At 44.4% G+C, this 21009-nt stretch overlaps 1 protein-coding gene across 4 annotated transcripts in view; it reads left to right on the forward strand.

Moving 5' to 3' along the window:
* Nucleotides 1-565: 565 nt before the first annotated feature.
* FERMT1 (FERM domain containing kindlin 1) overlaps nucleotides 566-21009 on the forward strand; it is a 47431-nt gene continuing 26987 nt past the window's right edge. The window contains exons 1-7 of one of the 4 annotated variants that reach the window (XM_043512126.1): nucleotides 566-622; nucleotides 5372-5545; nucleotides 9036-9269; nucleotides 13599-13745; nucleotides 14440-14653; nucleotides 16531-16633; nucleotides 18049-18156. In XM_043512126.1, coding sequence (XP_043368061.1) covers nucleotides 5395-5545; nucleotides 9036-9269; nucleotides 13599-13745; nucleotides 14440-14653; nucleotides 16531-16633; nucleotides 18049-18156 — 957 coding nt within the window. In that variant the 5' untranslated portion in view covers nucleotides 566-622; nucleotides 5372-5394. Of the gene's footprint in view, nucleotides 623-749; nucleotides 899-967; nucleotides 1073-5371; nucleotides 5546-9035; nucleotides 9270-13598; nucleotides 13746-14439; nucleotides 14654-16530; nucleotides 16634-18048; nucleotides 18157-21009 lie in introns of those variants that run through there. The other 3 variants (XM_038395232.2, XM_043512128.1, XM_043512127.1) reach the window with 3 other exon arrangements.

Raw genomic sequence — 21009 nt, forward strand, 5'->3', positions numbered from 1 at the left:
CAGCAGCTGGTGACAACAGTCTGATACTTTCCCAGTCTTTCGGGAGTGGCCGGAAATCCCCATCCTCTGTTACATCGCCCCCGGAGCAGGAGCGGGGGATTGACAGCTATACTTTGTCTAGGGCTGCCGCTGACATCCTAAGCAAAGTTTCCCAACGCTGGACTCCGCCAGAAAGTCTGGCCTCACGCACTGGTTTGTGGCACCGAGAACCTGAACGTGCAAGGCCAATCAATAAGCACCAGGGGGACCGACCTGTATTTTGCCAGAGCCATGAGAAAGGCGCGTGGGCTGGAGAACCCAAGGGGCAAAAAGCTACTCTGGAAAAGTGCAGGTCCCTGCTCTGCTACAGACTTCCCGGGGGACCTTGGGCAAGTCACTTAGCTCCAGATCCTCAAAGCTATTTAGGTGCCTCACGCCGCTGTTGATTCCAGTGAGTGAGGCACCTGAATACCTATTGGGGCTTTGGCCTTAGCCTCCCCGTGCCTCAGTTTCCCCCATCTGTACCGGGGGATCCTAGCACTGCCCACAGGCGGGGGCCTGTCAGGATAAAGACAGTCAAGTCTGGGGGGTGCTCAGTTCCGATGGCGGGGGGAGTCACAGAAGCACCGTGGGCGGATAATTTGTACAGCGCCACACGCTTGTGCCGTATTAAGTTGGGGAGAGGCCGGGGGCGCCGGGCTGCGTGCAGGCGCCGGCGGGCTTGCCCCGACCCGCCCGCGCCCCGCTGCCAGACGGGGCGGGGTCCCTGCGGGAGCGGGGCCGGGCCGGCTGCAGGAGCCGCGGGCAGAGCTAACGCCGCGCCCTGGCTCCCCGCAGCCCTCCCGCTCGCCCTTCTTAGGCACCGGCTGCTGGTGGAGGGAGCAGCCGCGGGTCGGGGAGCTGCCCTTGGACAAGGCACGTGAGTGTGAGCGCCGGCGGGTGGGGAGCGACCCCGAGCAGGGGGCAGCTAGACCCCTTCCCCAGTGGGCAGCTCCCCCCAGGCTCCCCAGCCTCTGCTCCGCTCCCCTGGCTTCCTCTGGCAGGAGCGATTAAAGGAGGGGATGATTCTTCCTTAAAGTCCTACTGTTTGCAGGTCTCTGGGCAGCTCCTGCTATGTTGGTGGGAGAGAAGAGGTTGCTTTGTGTGATATCTGTAAGCTAGGGGCAAGTGGCAGTTAGTTGTGGGGAGACGTATTAATTGTAGGGTGGTTTGTTTTGTTTTGTTTTTTTTAAAGCCTATAATGGCCTTAAAGGGTCCTTTGGAAAAGGAGATCTGGATACCTAAGGCCAAATCCTCGGCTTGCACAAATAGCCGGTGGAAGTCCCAGGGAGCGTTCTTGATTTCCACCGGGCTTCTAAAGACTTCTGCGTGTAAAAACCCGTTTTAGAACAAACAGCGGTTCCAAGTTCATGCTGAAATGACTGAGTTGGAGGGAGGGATTGGAGGAGGAATGTGGGGCAACCAGATTTTCTGACTTTAACTGCTGGTAGCCATTACATCAAGAAATAGTCCTGCCTTCTACACTTCTTCAGTGTCATTCTGGGGTGTCCCATAAGTGTTTGCTGTTGAAGAAATTTAGGCTAGATCCTGCAGTCCGGGAAGCCAGTGGAAGTTTTAGTAGTGGGTTCAGCAAGCTGTGTCCTAAGGGCTTTGTACGATGTTTTAAAACTTACATTTAATGTGAGAGTCTTGATTTCCTAACCCAAATGTCATAGTTTTTAAATAGGTGCTATAAATTTTGTGTCGGTTCTTGAATGCCAAGGCCATAGGTTCTTAAGAAATACCTATGGTAAACAGAGTTCTTTTTGTTGTTGTTGTTGTTGTTGTTAATATTTTTATTTTTTGCAGTGGTGTGACCATTTAAGCTAAGGAAAAAACACTTTCAACTAGTAGGAAAAGAAGCAAAATTCCCATTGGCTTCAGTTGAAGAAGGGTTGGGCCTCAGGCCAGTTTGTTTACTCTAAAATTAATTAAAGGATGTAAAGTTTGGAGCAGTAAGGGCTAAGATTTATTATCTGTGCACTTGTGTGTTTTCTAAAGAAGGTAACTGTAATGTGTTTCCCAGTAATTAAGTGATTTCTATTATGTTGTTGCTATGACATTATTTAGAACTATTGATTTAATACGTTCCTATCAGCCCAGAAGGCATCATTATCACCTAGTCTGACCTCCTGTAAAATTTCAGCCAGTTATGCCTGCAATGAGCCCAGTACTTGTGTGTGACTAAATGATATCTTCCAGAAAGGCATCTAGTCTTGATTTGAAGATGCCAAGAGATGTGGAATCCACCGTTTCTATTTGTAGCTTGCTCCAGTGGTTAATCACCCTCCGCGTTAAAAATGTATGCCTTATTTCTAATTTGAATTTGTTTGGTTTTAATTTCCAGCCACTGGTCCCATTATGCCTTTCTCTGCTAGATTATCTATTAGTGCTTTTATTATCACAGACAAAACTTCTGGCTTGAAAGAGAAATATTGAAGAGATGCTTTAGAGAAATAAATCAAATAAGGCACCTGTCACAGTTACAGAGCGAGCTGCACCTCTCTCCCCATCCAGGTTTCTCTGAGTGCACCGCTTCATGCCTCTCCAGGGTGAAATCATGGGATTCTCCTACACTTAGACCAGGCCTGGGGCTGCATCAACCATGCTTGTCCAGCTGGGTTCAGCATTTGTGGTACTTCCCTTCGGGGGTCTGTGAACAGAGTGTCCAGATGGCCACCTTAAACCAAAGCATTGTTTGATTTCGACAGTAATAATAAAGCACAACATAAGGGGGGGGGGGAAGGTTTTTGACATAGACCATCCCAGGAAGGCCTAACTTCTTCATGACTCCCTGGCAGGTGTCTGTATGTGTCTGAGTCTGACCAGCTTCTCAGCAACAACTGTCTCCCTATCTTGAGAGAGAGAGAGAAAATCGTTTGTAGCATTCCTTGTCCTCTCAGTTGGGTCCCTGCTGTCCAATCGCAGTTTGGTAGGCTCAACAGGAGGTCGGGCCAGTCACCACAGGGCCAGTGGCTCTCCCCCCGCCTTGTAACAACCTCCACATGGGTACTGAGGTATCATCTCAAGTCATTCTTTAGCCTTCCTGTTTAACCCAGTGTAGTCATACAGGGAACATCCCAATAACCAGCTCACGCACGGCATTCTTAAATTATTACAGAGTCGCCCCTGGCTCATCGTGCCCAGCTGTGCTTAGATGGGTGCAGGGGGATCTTTGGGCCCACACGGAGCTCTGTGAAAGCCAGTGACTCTCAACCCAGATGCAAGGTTCCATCCACATGAATGTAACTTCAGGATTGGAGCCCTAATGTGCCTTTTTAGCTTTAAATGCAAACATAGGTTTCACTGTAACCCAAACTGAAGAGAAGGAGGAAGAGTATTTAGGTGCCAGAGCTGGTGATCCTGTTAGTGATCAGTGACTATAACATCCATGTGAATGACAAGTCCTCTGAATGAGGTCCAGGATTTCATGGCTACCATGATGCTAACCAAGGAGGCTGTTGGTTTAACTCGCAGTGGGTTCCAGTTTGGACCTTGTGTTTGGGATGGGGGTGAGTAATCCTGAAATCCCTACCCACCTCATTGATTGACCACTGCTTCCCTCAGTTTCCCTCTCCCTCGCGAGAGGGCGTATTTGGACGGTTCACCCTCGGAAACTGATTATACCTGAGTGGAAAGCTGAGGGAGAATGCCGTTCCCCTGACAGACTGTGCTACCTAGTGGAATGTCACGTGAGAGATTGTGGGATCATTGCCCGTGTTCTCCAGCTTGCTGTGCCTCAGGACATAAATGCTTTCTTTGAAGTCCTTTTGCCTGTGTTCTATAGAGGGTGAGAGTAGATGAGCTCATCATAGAAGTATAGGCCTGTAAGGGGCCTTGAGAGGTCATCTAGTCCACACACACACCCCATCCTGAATCAGGACTAAAATCGATGAATCATAAGGCTAATTTTCCTCAGCCATTGACAAAGTTGCCCCTAGGCATTCTCTTTTTGGCCTTTGGTCTAACAGCTCACCTTGGTTTACAGGTGACCTGTGGCAAATGCAGCAGAAGGGAAGTGCTGGCATGCCAGTGCCAGAAATCTTATCCTGAATCTGACCAAATGAGATACAAAGACTTTTTTAAAAAAATCTTACATTGTGGCTGTGAAGGAGGCAAAGAAATGGTTCTTTGCCTCTGTTGCAGGCCTGGCAGGATCTCCACTAGTGGGTGGTCACTAGTCTGCTGTACTGGACTCAATCTTTGGATCCCACCTGCTCCCAACCCCACGGAATCTGAGCAGTGTCCAGATGCTATCTCTAGTCCTTGCCTCTTGGGCATATTCTATCCTACACTCCTCTGTGGGATTGTGGGACCCCATAGTCCAGCTGCCTTAGGTCCCAAAACCAGTTCTGAACCTGCCCCAAATCCTATGCACACTGTCCCCAGAACTCTATCTTCATGGGCACTCCAGTGTATAGTTTAACTCTTTGGAGACACACAGTAGATAACTCAAGGTACTCACTCAGGCTTTGCCAAGAACTTCTTAAACACACATGCACCTTACTCATAGACGGCACAAGAGATTTACAGACCTATGGAAAAAACAATGCACAGTTGAATGCAGTTTCCTCCTTCAGAGTCCTTACCACTCCTGAGAGTCCTTTAGGGTTTGGTCATAGGGGACCAGGTGCATCTTGCCCCCCACATCTCCTTCTCAGTCTCCTCATTCTGGTGATGGTCTTCCTCCCTTTGCTAGAGAGCCTGTCCTTTGAAAAGCAGGGTCTGACACCTCTTCCTGCTTCTCTTCTCATGTTGTGGGATTTTCCATTCTCCCCCTCCCCTACTTTGAATGGCAGAGGGTTGCTAAAAATTAGTGGCTCTGCCTGGCACCCCTCTGGAGCTATCCAGGTAAGGCTGTACAGTTGCTGATGGCCCTATTTCAGATTTTCAGATGTGGTGCATCTTCTACTGTAAAAAGGAAGCTATAATTCACACTGAAGGTCACAGTCATAAACAGAGTGCATAAAATCAAATGGAATTCATGAGTTTACATAGACAGAGTGATGAAACTTCACAGCCTGCACCATAGCGTCTGTAAAGTCGTGATCAGCGGGTCTGCTTCAGGGAGTGGGAAGCTTGCTTAAACAGAGCTGTCTCTGCTGTTTCACTGGTTCAAGTTCCCCCTGTTCTGAAGAAATAGCTCCCGACTTTGTGGCTAAAATCGTTCAAATCCAGCGGGAGCAGATTCTGGAGGAAACATATGCCACACATCTGCTTAAATTTCTGCTATTTCTCTCTGAGCTGTTGCCCGCATCAGGGCCTTAAATAAGTCTATTTCTTGATTATTATTTTTGTTGAAATGCACTGTGTTTTGAACATCTGTTGATTTATGATTTCTTTTACTCTGTAGAACTCACAGTAGAGGTTGCTGAGATGACTTCCTCAAACGAATATGGATACAATTCTTGGGAGCTCATTGTCACAGTCGATCACCAATATGAAGAAGAGCAAAAGGAATTTACACTTCGGGTCTCAGGAGACCTACATATTGGTGGAGTGATGCTCAAATTAGTAGAACAAATCAGTGAGTAGAGAGAGAGAGTTAACTGGCATGCTGTTTTTGAAATTACATGTGTGGATTTCCCCCTCCTCCCCTTCCTTGGCTCAATAGACCAGGTAAAGGAAAGGTTCGAGAGGAAACAAAGATGCAGCAAGGTGAAGTAACTTGCCCTCAGTCCCACAGCAGTTCAGTGACAGAGACAAGAATAGAACCCAGATTTCCTGAGTCTCAATCCAGTGTCCCAGCCACTAATATAAGCTGCATCCTGAAATAATTATCCTGGGGTCCTGATCTTGCAGTTGGATCCACACAGGCCAAGAAGGAGCTTCCAGATGCAACTATACCTGAAAAAATATTGACTATAAACGTCACTGTCTCTAGATTTCACATAATACAGATATTTCCTCCACCACACTCTCCACAAGCATATTCGCTTTCTTCAAATCTAGCAATCTTTGGTTACCTTCTTGCTGACTGCTGAGCAGGGCCTGTTTATATTAGCCAAGTGTGCATGCAGTGGGATTTGCATTCCTCAGAGTAGAGCACTGGGCGCAGAAGAGATGTGATCTGGGCACCACTATTCATATCTTTGACTTTTGACTTCTCTTCTTGCTTTTGTGACTACCATATACAACAGAAGTGCTGCTGTCATCTTTGGTCAGCTTGCTCAGTCCATAGCGTGGCCTGTCATGACTAACTTTCTGTACCCCTTTTCTGACTGTGAATTGTAATTCAGGACAGGTTTACACTACAAATTTACAGCGGCGCAGCTACACCACTCTAGCGCTTCTGGTGAAGACGCCCTAAGCTAACGGGAGAGAGCTCTTCCCTCAGTTAATAACTCCACCTCCGCGAGAGGCGGTAGCTATGTTGGCAGGAGAAGCTCTCCCGTCAACATAGCGCTGTCTACACCGGCGCTTAGGTCAGTATAACTATGTTGTGCAGGGGTGTGGATTGTCCACATCCCAGAGTGACATAGTTACATCGAAGTAATTTTGTAGTGTAGACCAGGGCTTGGTGTCATCCAAACTGAGAGGCCAGTTCTTCTGGCATGCAGCCGACACAAGGATGCTAAAGAATTCACACACACACAAAAAAGCCCTGGCATTTCACCATCAAACATGCTTCTGAATGGCTTGTTTCTTTTCCAAGGTGGTGGTAGTTGTAGAAAACAGTTCATTGGATTCATTTGTAAGAGCTTAAAGAGCGCCTACATCCTATTCAGCCTGGAGCTGTTGAAGCTGATGGGGAAACCAGGGTAATTTCAGAACTCCAAAGGAAAATTTAAAAAGGTCACAAAGTCCATTCCCTTAATCCCTTGCACTCCACCCCTTTAGCCGAACAGCCGCATGGACTTTTACTTGTGATGTTTAACAAAAAGAAATCTACAGTACCAAGTGAACTAGATGGTCAACAACATGCCCTAGATCCTACATGAACTGTGTCTGGTCTCTTTCGCCGTTACAACTTTCTGGAAACAAATGAATTTGCTTTGTTCAATATATTTTTAATTTTTTGTTTTAAAATGAGAGCTGCTTCTTACTTTAAGGCCAGAAGGATCCCGTCAGACTGCCTGTATAACACAGGCCATTAAATTTCATCCAGTTACTCCTGTATTCAACCCACTACATTAGATCTTAAATGTAGTGATATTAAAGCATATCTTCCAGAAAGGCATCCTGTCTTTGTCTGAAGACATCAAGAGATGGAGAATCCACCATTTCTCAGGTTTTCATCAAAGTTTTTCATCAAAAAACAAAAACTGTTTGTTTTCAGGTTTGGCAACTAAAAACCAATTTATTTATTTTTAAATGTTTGGCTTTTGAGAACCAAAACCTGAAAAATTTCAGCCAGTTGGGCAAAAATTTTCAGTAAACCTAAAAATTTTCCCCTGAACAGAAAAATGTCAGGTTGCCAGAAACTGAAACATTTCTGTGTTTCAGGTGCTGGGCGAGGCAGTTTGTTAGGTTTTTTTTCAATGAAAACTGGGGGGGGGGGGATTAAAACTTGACATTTCCCACAGAAAAGTCAATTTGGATGAAATAGACATTTTCCATCCAAAGTACTTCAGAGCTAATCAAAAAATTTCCATCAGTTAATAATTTTACCAAGGAAACTATTCTTCCAGCAGTAGATAAGCACTGTCACAAAGCTGTGCTTTGTCACAAGACCTTGTCTCTTTCGAGCAGCTCCTACATTTAAAAGATAATCCATCCAACAACATTTTAAATTTCTGGTTAATTTTCATTAGGTGGTGGGTGAAATGATGCTCAGGTGGTTCATTATTTAGAAGCTCTTTGTAAGAAGTGTGTTCTTGCAATAATGTAGAGAATTCTGTATTAAAGGAAAATCTGTCAAATCATACAGCTACATATTTGCTCTAGTTATATCTTTTTTTTATCATTTATCTTATAGTCATTCCTGAAGGTCCAAACCAAGATCAGGGCTCCACTGTGCAAGGTGCTGTACAAACACATAGTGAGAGATGGTCCCTGCCCTGAAGAGATTCTAATACAAATAGCTAAAATGGGCAAAGGGTGGGAGAAAGCTCAGAAGATGTGGATTCACTTCCTAGCTCTGCTGTAGCCGTCTTGGGCAAGTCACTGCATTTTTCAGTGCCTGAGTCCCCGTCTTTCCCCTTGTTCCCCTTCACAGGCACCACTGCGATCCACAAGCCTCCCGCTCGTCTGCCACCTAACTCTGTAGTGCTTCATCTCACTTGGCACCTCAGGTTTTCCCTTCTGGGCAGGTGCACTGCAGCCCCTCTCTGAGTGCCCGTCTCCTTCCTGAGTGTGCACACTACTGTCTCAAGATCGGCCTCTGAATGCCCGTTTCCTTCCTACGCCCGGAGCGGTTCACAAACTGGGAAAGAGGTGTTCCGCTCCCAAGTCGCGTGCAGGGGCCCAATCCAGTAGGTGGCTTCTGAGCATGCCTCCCAGCTCGGGCCCCTCCGGTGAGTTCACACAAAACAGCTGGGGTGGGACTTCCCTCACAATCTTTAGTGGATTGGGTGCTCACCCCAGGATGTGGGAGACCCTCAGTTCAAGACCCTCCTCCACCTGAGCAGGAGAAAGGATTGGAACAGGGATCTGCCACCTCTCAGGTTTACGAGCCTGTAGAATCATCCTCACTCTTTCTCTGGCCCCAATTAATATTTAATAATTAAATTAAAGTGGAACAGCAGCAGCAGGCGAGATTGAGGGAATCACACACTAGAATAGCCCAATAGTTAGAACACTCACCTGGGAGATGGTAGATCCCTGTTTAATTCCCTTTTCCTCCTCAGGGAACTTGAACCAGGGACTCTATCTTACTGGGTGTTCGTACAGTGTGTAGCACACTGGGGCCTTGATCTCAGGGTTTCTAGTTGTTACCGCAGTACAGATATTAATAACATTCTCATTGTTTGTCTGATCTGTAGCTCCGTGTTTCAAAACAAGACTTTTGAGTGGATCTGCTTTATAGTTTGTTACCGGTCACGTACTTTGCATGCCTTTGTTTGATATTGCCCTAGATGTATCGCAGGACTGGTCAGACTACGCTCTTTGGTGGGAGCAGAAGAAGTGCTGGCTTCTGAAGACCCACTGGACCCTGGATAAGTGTGGGGTGCAGGCGGATGCCAAGCTGCTCTTTACCACGCAGCACAAGATGCTGCACCTCTGCTTGCCAAACAGGAAAACCGTGCGGCTGAAGGTCGGCTTCTCTTCGGTGGTGTTCAAGGCTGTAAGTGACATCTGCAAAACCCTCAGTAAGTGACGCTTCATCTGACTGCAGCTGTATTTCAGGGCTTCCTATTGGCTCGGTGTCTGCTCCCCCTACTCATGCAAAGCTCCTACCAAGTTCAAAGGGACCCCTCGTATTCAAGGCTGGGAAGAAATTTCCCCCCATTCAGATTGGCAGTGACCTTGGTGGTTGTTTGCCTTCCTCTGTAGCAAGGGGTGAGGGTCGCTGGCTAAGATCATGTGGGCTTATCACTTCCCTGCCACTATCAGGGCCCCAGGCATTGGTGCACCTCTGTCCCTCCACGGTGCGACAGCAGAGAACAATAGTTTAGTCTCCCGAGGGCTGTAAACATAAAATATCAGGGTTGGAAGGGACCTCAGGAGATCATCTAGTCCAACCCCCTGCTCAAAGCAGGACCGATCCCTAAATGGCCCTGTCAAGGATTGAACTCACAACCCTGGGTTTAGCAGGCCAATGCTCAGACCACTGAGGTCTCATTCCGATTGTTGGGCTTGGTGTGGGGGTGGCTGGTGGTGGTGTGGCCTGTGCTATACAGCGGGTTTGGTGGCCCTAAACTCTATGATCTCAGTCCCAGACCTTTCCAAAGAGAACACAGACTTTTACATTCAGTATCCAGTGCATGCTAGCTAACAGGGTGGGTCTCTGCCCTTACAGATCCCTGATCCATAACACTATCAGGAGCTTCTCTTGTGATCAATGTTCCCTCTAATTTTTGATAGGCCGTGTGAGCAAAAAATTTCTTCTGTGCAAATTGTTGTGCTTCTGTGCAAATTTTTTTGTGCGCGCGGTGTTTCGCCGTGTGCGTGGGGTTTAGGATATGTGTGCGCGCGCACAGCTTAGAGGGAACAGTGCCTGTGACCCATGTGGTTGCTGATTAGTGAGAGTTCTTAGTGTGGCTTTAGGTGGCTGAAGCCACCAACCCTTTTCACGCTGTGCACGGAACAGTTTGAGCCCCGTTCTGCTCGTGCACGGAACAGTGTAGCCCCGCAGGGTGGGTGGAGTTACTCCCAGATTACAGTAGCATAAATGAGGTGAGAATTGATCAGGCCCATTGTTTTTTATTTCTTTACTATCAAGAAGTGAATTTTAGTGCTTGAGAAACTTGTAGCACTGATCAGACCAGGACATCCATCCTGCTTCCCAGCACAGCCCTGTCAACATACTACAGTGCTGAGCCACAGCAACCCTGGTATGCCAATGACAGATTTATCCCAAACTGCGATTTGCAATGGCTTTGAAATATGCCAAATCTATGGTAACTTTTTAGCCATTAGGATTAAACTGAGACCACATCAATCTCCAAGCTCTTCTCATTTGAGAGCATATCTAATCCCCATTTCAACCTAGATCTTCAAAGATCAACACACCTAGCTCCATAAAAAATTTGTCAACCCAAGCCATTTTAACCACAGTGCAATTTTTACTTCAGTCTTCTAGCATTGGATTGTAAAAGCGGTGGAATGTCTTTATTACACTTAGCAGCTATGATGCAGTGACACCATAATTGCTTAACCAGCATTTGACTGGATTTGAATATTCCTACCCACAAAAATTACTTATGTGGTTCATGTATTAATTCAACCTGGAATGTTTTTGCATGAATGAATCAGATGATGTAACGTTTCTTTGTTTATGAACAATACTCTTATATTCTAGAAAGCAAAGTACCAGGAATGCATCTAACAGCATATGTGCCTAGCACAATATTGCATTCATATCAGTAGCATATAGTTAAGATTAGGCATGCACATGAAAATGAAATGCTATAAACTGGGAAATGAAATGTGTGTATTTCAGCTATGGTGGGCCTAATTCTGTTTTCACTTCGATTGGTGCAAGCCCCTCCACTGAAGTAAACGTGGTCAAAGGCAGTTGCATGGGTGTTAGTCAGAGGAGAATCGGTACTATGGTCTTCTCAAATGCAATCGAGATTTTACAATTAATCGAATGATTAATTACGATTAATCGAATGATTAATCATGGTGTTAAACAATAATAGAAAACCATTTATTTCAATATTTTTGGGTGTCTTCTACGTTTTCAAATATTTTTCAATTACAATAGAATATAAGGTGTACAGTGCTCACTTTATATTTTTATCAAAAGTATTTGCATTGTAAAAACAAAAGAAATAGTATTTTTCAATTCACCTCATACAAGTACTGTAGTGCAATCTTTTTATCATGAAAGTTGAACTTTACAAATGTAGAAGTATGTACAAAAAATAACTGCATTCAAAAATAAAACAATGTAAAACTTTAGAGCCTAGAAAGTCCATTCAATCCTACTTGTACAGCCAGTCACTCAGACAAACAAGTTTGTTTACATTTGCAGGAGATAATGGTGCCCACTTCTTGTTTACAATGTCATCTGAAAGTGAGAGCGGGCATTCGTATGGCACTGTTGTAGCCGGCGTCGCAAGATATTTACGTGCCAGATATGCTAAAGATTCTTATGTCCCTTCATGCTTCAACCACCATTCCACAGCACGTGTCCATGCTGACGATGGGTTCTGCTTGATAACAATCCAAAGCAATACAGACCGACACATGTTCATTTTCATCATCTGAGTTAGATGCCCCCAACAGAAGGTTGATTTTCTTTTTGGCGGTTCAGGTTGGGTAATTTCCGCATTGGAGTGTTGCACTTTTAAGACTTCTGAAAGCATGCTCCACATCTCATCCCTCTCAGATTTTGGAAGGCACTTCAGATTCTTAAACCTCGGGTTGAGTGCTGTAGCTGTCTTTAGAAATCTCCCATTGGTACCTTCTTTGTGTTTTGCCAAGTGAGCAATGAAAATGTTCTTAAATTGAACAACATGTGCTGGGTCGTCATCTGAGACTGCTATAATATGAAATATATGGCAGAAATCGGGTAAAACAGCAGGAAACATACAATTCTTCCCCAAGGAGTTCAGTCATAAATTTAATTAATGCATAATTTTTTTAAAGAGCGTCGTCAGCATGGAAGACTGTCCTCTGGAATGGTGGCCAAACCATGAAATGCTAAACATTCATATGCCTTATCTGGCATGTAAATACCTTGCAATGCCAGCTACAAAAGTTCCATGTGAATGTCTGTTCTCACTTTCAGGTGGCATTGTAAATAAGAGGCAGACAGCATTATCTCTCATAAAAGTAAACCAAAGTTATTTCTCTTAGCGATTGGCCGAACAAGAAGTAGGACTGAGTGGATTTGTAGGCTCTAAAGTTTTGCATTGCTTTGTTTGAGTGCAGTTATTTAACAAAAATCTACATTTTTAAGTTGTACTTTCATAATAAAGAGATTGCACTACAATATTTGTATGAGGTGAATTGAAAGATACTATTTCTCATCGTTTTTACAGTGCAAATATTGGTAATCAAAAACAATAATATAAAGTGAGCACTGTACACTGTATTCTGTGTTGTAATTGAAATCAATATATTTGAAAATGTAGAAAAACATCCAAAAATATTTAATACATTACAATTTGTATTATATTGTTTAACAGTGCGATTAAAACTGCGATTAATCGTGATTAATTTTTTTGAGTTAATCCATGTGAGTTAACTGCGATTAATCAACAGCCCTACTTTATTACAAAAAGAGGGCTAAATCCTGGCAAAACCCACACCATACATTTCAAGGCCAGAAGGGACCACTGGGATCATCTCGTTTGACTTCCTCTATAACACAGGCCATAGAACGCCCCCAAAATAATTCCTAGAGCAGTTCTTTTAGAAGAACATCCAGTCTTGATATAAAAACTGTCAGTGATGGAGAATCCACTGCAGCCCTTGGTAAATTTTTCCAATGGTTAATTACACACACTGTTTAAAAATTTACACCTTATTTCCAGTCTGAATTTGTCCAGCTACAACTTCCAGCCATTGGATCACCTTATACCTTTTTCAACTAGATTGAAGAGCCCACTAGTAAATATTTGTTACACATGTAGGTACTTATAGACAGTAATTAAGTCATCCCTTAACTGTCTTTGTTAAACCCAAAAACCTCCAATCTTTGGGTGGGTGGGGGGGCGGGTGAGATTCTGTGGCCTGCGTTGTGCAGGTCAGACTAGAAGATCATAATGGTCCCTTCTGACCTTAACATCTATGAATCTATTTAGTTTATCACCGTAAGTCTGTCACTTCCAAAGTTCTCAGCATCACCACTGTGTCTTTGGTCTTCACTTTGCTTTGCAGCTGAATTGTGGGTGCTTCTGTGGAGATGTGTTGTAGGATACAGCCCTGAATACGGAGGAGTCCCAAGTGATGTTGACATGTTTTGTTTTTATTGGCCATTATCTTATAAGATTCCGTAGCCTTAACTTCGGCACTTATCGTTGTAGATATTAGACGATCGGAAGAACTCTCTCTGTTGAAACAATCGGAAGAGACTTTGAAAAAGAAAAAGAAAAAAGACAAGAATAACAAAGAACCAGTCGTAGAAGACATTTTAAACCTATATAACTCTCCAGTGATTTCAGGATCACCAGGTAACAAAAACTCAGATGGACTTTATTCAGCTGATTTTTTTTTTTAAGAGAAATATTTTAAGTCCAAGGAGGGGGAGACAGTTCTTCATGTTGTGTGCTTAAAACAGGAGGAGGTACAAAGGTTTGCAGGGAAGCAGAAGTTAGAGATGCTGTTGACATGAGATCTAGCCAGATTTTTAAAAATGATTTGAAAGTAGTTTCAGGTCCTATCCCAGCCTTTGAGTCTCCATGGCACTGTTTGTGGCTTTACAATCACATTTTCCTATTTTTTTTTAAATGGTTTTTCTGTCCCGGTGCTCATGAAAGACCCACATAGACAAAAAGGGTAACTGACTAAGGCCCCAACCCTGCAAACAGTATATACTGCTGCTTCATTGGCAGCGCGAGACCAACTTTGGAATGTTCAGTCCGTTCTGACAGGCTGCAAGGGAGAGAATGGAATTGCTGATTTTTTTAATATTTTATATCTCAGCCAAATCTGAGTGGAATTTCATGGGACAAAAAAAAGGTGCTTCTCTAAGCAGCGGGCATTTCCCCAGGCAAATATCTAAGGCCTGCTTCGAACAATGGAGGTGTGAGAGCTTCTCAAAGAAAAGGTTTAGAATCCTGTAGAACATAAAGTGTTAAGCAACTTAAAGATAGCGGCCATTACCAACTCCCCTTATAATAATACATTATTGTTTTTGACTTGCAGCAAGTCCTGGTTTGTATAGTAAAACTATGACTCCCATTTATGATCCTGTCAATGGAACACCAGTCTCTTCTACTATTACTTGGTTCAGTGACAGCCCTCTGACCGCACCAAACTGCAACATCCTTGCCTTCAGCCATCCCAACTGTTCTCCAGAAACACTGGCTGAAATGTACCAGCCTCGGACCTTAGCTGACAAAGCCAAACTTAATGCAGGGTAAGGATGCTTCTCTTTGGCATGTAAGCTCGCTTAGCCGAATTGGCACTAATCTGGCCTTTTAAGAAATGAAACACAGAATTTGAAAACATAACTCTTGCATTTAGCTGCATGGTTTCTTTAAAAAGGTCCTTTGATCTAGTTCTCGTCTCATAAATGCTTCGTTGATTCTTTTCTACTTTTTTGCCTTTATGCCACATTTTTGTGGGGGTGTGATTTTGTGTCATCAGCAACATAACATAAAAAGAGTCCGGACTAAATTTTTCTTTATCAGACCACTGCAAAGCCACTGAAATGAGTAAGATTGCATTGGTGTAACGGAAAGGAGAATTTGGCCCTCTATTTATGGCCCTCCTCCTTAAATAAAGCGCTGAGGGCATGTATAATGGCCACCATCTTCATTGACACAGCGGGGATTGAACTGGGGACCTCCAGAGCTAAAAGCATGAGCTGCTACAGCTTGAGCTAAAGAGCCAAACTCAAGAGCTTGGACTTTAACAGAAAAACACTTTTGATGGAAATTTTTCAATCAGCCTTTACTGTAGACTTATATTTTCAGCTCTGGAGCAACCCAGTTTCAATCCCTAGTGTGTTGACCAAGATGGGCAGTTGCCGTATAAGTGGAAGCTATAACAGACTCACATCCTCTGTAGATCATGTGTCGATCATGCTCCTCTGTGTGCACGCCTAGACTTCAGCCATAACTGAAGACCTGGCAGAGGAATCGCTGAGCGTGCTAGTGCTTTCCACAAAGGAAAACTGCATTTATTTTTAAGCTTTCTGTCACTTAAGGCTCCACCCCTCCCCTTGATCATCGCGAATCAGTAATTCCTCCCAGGAATGCACCTTGACTAAACAGTGCACTACTGCAGGCAACAGACACATTCTACTCAATAAGATTTACAAAAATTACTGTGTTGTGGTCCCTCTGCTTGCTCTTCGGCACCAACAAAGACTACTCCTAGGTCTTTGCTGACATATGATGATCTTGGCGCATGCTTTGGCATGAGATGTCCAGCAAGTGCTCTTGTCAGATGGGGGCTATCGGGATTTGTAATCCCACAAGCTGACCTAGTGCACACCGACAGTGGTCCTGTCTTTTAGCCTTTACTTTGTCATTTAGACATCTAGGGAGCTGGTCAGCAAAGCACTCGGAAGTCCATGGCGCTACGCATGTGCTTAAAGTTGATAAGCTGTTGCACAGTGCTCTCTCTATAGTATGGCATAGAGACACTAGATTTTCTTAGCATTCATTTCCAGAACAGTGACCGCTCATTTGTTATGTATTTCAAGTGTTGGAACATGTGTTCAGGTTTTTGAACTTTGCAGGATTCAGTAGGGGATTAGACATTTATATGGATGACAAGAGTAGCCAGAGTTATAACAGCAAATGCTAAAATAATAGGTGAGAGGTTTGGAAGGGATAGAAATGTTCATACTTCAAGGCCTAAACAACATCTCGCTAATGGGGGGTCAGGAGGAAACTTCTCTGGGGGGCAGGTTACCCCATAACTGCCTACTGCAGGGTTTTTTACACTACCTTCTGAAGTAACTGGTCCTACCTACTGTTGGAAAAGAGCATAGTGGATTGGGTGGATGTGGGGTCTGACCCCTTTGAGCAGGGGGTTTGACTAGATGACCTCCTGAGGTCCCTTCCAACCCTATATTCTATAATTCTGTGACCCAGCCTGGTAGTTCTTGTGTTCCTTTGTTTCAATACTTTAGACACCCACGCAAAAATGCAGCATGCTTGAGTTATGTGAATTTGCCTGTGCTTGTAGGAGCCAAAACTATTCGTTCATTACAGTTACTCTGTAGCTTTGTACCTGACATAGTTGTGCCAGGAAAACAGACTTCGTCTTTTGTTTTTTCTCCAGCTGGCTGGATTCATCACGATCGCTTATGGAACAAGGCGTCCAGGAGGATGATCAGCTTCTCTTACGCTTTAAGTACTACATTTTCTTTGATCTGAATCCAAAAGTAAGAGTCTCTTAACTCTTGGTTTCTGTTTCTCTTTGTTTGGCCAGCTTTCGTGCTTAGGAGCTGCAGCACGAGACTCTTGCATTTTAGCTAGGAATCGCAATAAAGGGTTGCTCGGAAGTCTCGTATTCAGTGAATTCTGCTCCTTGCAGATCTTTCAGCTAAGAGTTCGCCTTCTTCGCTGAGTATTCGATACCCAAGTGGCTTTTCGCGCATCCTGGTCCCCTCCGGTATCAAAAGGCCTGATACTGCTCCTGCTCCATTGAAATCAGTGGAACAGCTCCCATTGGCTTCACTGGCAGTTGAGTTGGGTCCAAAGAGGCCAGAAGAATGGAGGAGAGGCCAGAGCTGTGTCCCCAGGATTGTCCACCTCTAAGTACATTCCTGTTATCTGTTGGGGTTGTCGCTGGGGGTCCTGTTTCCGCCTCCCTTCCTGACTGCATGGCAGAGGGGCTCTGCATCCCAGTGGGCTGTTCATCTCTGTGCCCCTTTCCAGATCTCCAGAGCTGAGACCAGCCCCCCAAGCCTCCCTCCAGGGAGTCACTAAAGATTCCAACCCCCTAAGCAGCAACCCAACAAGGACACTGAACTCCTCCAGGATGCATGGAGTGCTCTGTGAGCAGGGAGTGTAGCCCTAACCGGGCTCCAGGCCCTTGAGATGGCAGGGCCAAAATATGGCCCTAAGATTTTCTTCACTATAAGTGCCTAGTCCAAAGACCACCGGAAGAAATGGTCAGGCTTTCCAAAGAGCTTGTTTATTTCCTGCATTTCTCTCAACATGGGCAACAAGAATAATCGGGGTAACATTTGCAAAAGCACTTAGCCTAATTCTCATTTTCAAAAGTCACTTTGGGCCAGACTTTTAAAGATATGTAGGTGCCGAACGCCCACTGAAATTCCACTGGGAACCTCAGTCTCCTTGCCTTTTAATGGGACTTGGACTCTCAAGTGCCTAAGTCGCTTTTGAAACTGGGACTTAGGCTCCTAAAGTTCCTTGAGTGCTTTAAGTTTAGCTCTCAGTTCTTTGCATTTGCTATGATGGTGACTTACACAAAGATTACGGTAAATTGAGCGCTGTTTTTGTTTTGTTGTTAAAAACATCAATTAATTATGGCCAGATCCTTAGCTGGTGTAAATCAGGAAAATTCCATTGTAAATTGTAGCTGTACCAGCTTATACCAGCTGAAAATCTTGCCTTGTGGGGATGTGAATTAATTGTTTCCTTTCAGGCATTTTAGATAAATAACAATGTGCTTTGTAGCCTGATTAAAACGTTCTGGGTGAAATCCTGGCCCTACTGAAGTCAATGGGAAGTTTGCCATTGACTTAAATGGGGCTAGAATTTCATCCATTATCTCTTTTAGTCAAGGAGTTCCTACATGAACTAATGCAGCATTTTATCTCTCTGCCTCCAGTATGATGCGGTGCGAATAAACCAGCTATACGAACAAGCCCGGTGGGCCATCCTATTAGAAGAAATCGACTGCACAGAGGAAGAAATGTTGATCTTTGCTGCATTACAGGCATGTACTTGATCTTAGTTGAAAAACCGGTTTTCTCGAGGGGTAGACACAAGCTAGGGCAGGCACATAATGGAAACAGCACGAGCTAATTCCTCAACTTGAGCAGTTGTTTGCAGTTGTGCTTAGAGTTCTTCCAGAGATTGATTGATGGATTCTGTGAAGTGTTTCATGCTCAGATTAAAACAATGTCCGTTATTGACATGCAACACATATGCCTTATGTAACCATTTATTAACAGTTTCTAAAGCAACTATAACCACATTAAATCAGAGCTATTTATTTTCCATTTCAGAAAGCATTTCTTCTTCAGTATTAACTGCCTACAGGGTAGCCTTTTAATAATGACTTTGTTTGGAAAAAGAGTTGCTTTATTTACTACCATTCAAAATCCCACTTTACCCTCTGAGGGTTTCTACAATGCAGTTATATTTTGACAATATAAAAATCTGCAGCACATTGAAAACTGAAAATGTGGGGACAGTGTCAAGTAAATTTGAGTTTAACCTGACAATAAGTAGCACAAGGAATAGCGTTGTGCTCATACGACACTACAGGGTTCCGGGACTACTGCAACACAAATGATAGTTGATGATAAAATCCCTTCATTTTAAAATGGAGTTTCCATGGAATTCAAAGTTTGCCACCTCCGAGGGCCACAGAATCCTGCAGTCTTGCTGCAGAATTTAGATCCAGTTTGCCCCCAGAGTATGGATTGAAGCCTGGAGTTATGGTTTTGTAGGTTACAAAGCCAGAAGGGACCGCTGTGATCATCTGATCTGTATAACACAGGTGTCACAGGGTATTCTACTCGCTGCCGGAGCGCCTCCTTCTGGCTGCATCTGTGGATTAGCTCTGCCAGTCCAACATCCCTCCAGCGTTTCCTCACTGCATCACTCTCCTTGTCTTGCTCCTTTGGGACTCAACTGCTCCCACTTTGTGGCTTGCCCCTCCAGCCAGGTCACTCTAGTCCTCCCTTTCCGGAGTATCAAAGTCTCTCAGGACCCAGTTTCCCAGGCAGTCCTTCCTCTGACTGCTCCTTAATGGTGCCACTGCTCAGTGGCTGGTAGGGGAACCCAGGCCCGCTCTCTACATGGGTTCCAGCCTAAAGACCCTACAACAAGCAGTCAAGGTCTGTACAGTCCCAAACCTCACTACTATATCCCTGGGCTACTTCTTGCCCTACTGTCTCTCACCTTGAGAGGGACTGCACTCCCCCGCTTTCTTTCTTTTTCTTTTTCTCCTTGTTATGGCCAAGCAGAGTTGACTGAATAGTCACTACCAGCCACCAACTATAACTCCTCAATACTTAGCGGTTTTTAGCCTCTTGCTCTGTCCGGTGTCTTTCGGGGAATGTAACAGTGCCTCTTTAATAATACCCCATTTCCCAATTCTTTTACTAAATCACATAATGTAATTATTTTTGCCTTAATATGTCTGAATTCCTCAAAAAGCTTTTCCCTTTCTTTATTAAAGCCCTGACATACCCATCAAAGATGATTGATTGTTTCTTCCACCTTCAAGTGAATATAGTCCATCTCTGTGACTTTTTATTTAAAAAAGATTTCTGTTTAAACCGCAATGGTCAAATTGTACTCTTAATAAAAGCACTTCCGTAGTCCAATCCAGGCCCTGTATTATGATATATGTCAGAACTCTAGGGCACCATTCAAAAAATCTTCTGGCTCTTTTTTTCATTAATCCAGTCTTTTTGCCATTCGTCTTTTACATTTTTCAATACCAGGTTTCCCCAAGTGTATTTCTATGTCAATCCTTCCATTTCTTACAGCATTTTTAGCTACTTTGTCCGCCATTTCGTTCTGTGTTATCACAATATGCACTGGGGTCCAAGTTAATGCTACACGTATCCCCATCTGTACTGACTCTGTTGTTAGAAATATAACTTAATTGATTAAATCACTTCTACTTACTGAGATGCCCTTTTTTATTGCCATAAAGCCTGAGATTGAATCAGAAAAAAATTACCACTGCTGCTGGGCATACATCCCCGATCTAATTTATTGCTACTAGTTCAGCTGTTATGACAGCAGTGGCAGATTATCGCACGGGGTCCATGCCCAGGGGCTCTGGCCAATTTGGGGCTACCCGAAAAATCTCCCCTCCCCCTCCACCCCACGGCCTGCAGGAGGCTGGAGGAGCTCTCCCTGTTGCGGAACAGAGTTTCTCCAGTCTTGGGGGCGCAGCGGCAGTGGGGGAGGTGGAAGGGGTAGAATAGGTTATGGCCATGGGTGTAACAGGGTGAGGCTTTGGGGGGGAAAGGGTGAAATGGGGTGGAGCCATGGGTAGAACAGGGGTGGGGCAGGCCATGGTTCCAGTGCCGGGGCCCCCCTGCTTGCTCTAACCCAGGGCCCCAGGATACCTTTAATTCACCTCTGCATGACAGCCAAATAGTCAGATATTCTTTTAGATGTACTGATGCCCAATTTTGGTATGTAATATGCCGTCACTACTCTTCCCGTTTTGGATTTGGTTTTTTTTTCTTTCTTTTTTGGACCTATCTGCATTTATTTGACAAAACCGACTCCACTTTTCATCTATATACTGGTATACTGCATTTTTAAACACCTACTGCCTCTTTTTTACCCTTAAGTTTATAAAATAAATATATATCCATGTTTGGACATGTGACTTTCTATCCATAACTCATTTTCCCGTGACTGAAAGTTTTGATTTCATTCGGCTTTTCCTTGTCTTTCAATTCCTGCCTCCATACTTCATCTTGAACGGCATGTGGCTGTCTAACATGGTAGGCTATAGTTTGCCTATCAAATTCCCAACAATGTTCATAAACTTGTTTAACACTTTCATCGTTGCATTTCCCATTAACGTTGGCGC

Source organism: Dermochelys coriacea, chromosome 3 (genome assembly GCF_009764565.3).
Source record: "Dermochelys coriacea isolate rDerCor1 chromosome 3, rDerCor1.pri.v4, whole genome shotgun sequence".
Taxonomy (NCBI): Eukaryota; Metazoa; Chordata; order Testudines; family Dermochelyidae; genus Dermochelys; species Dermochelys coriacea.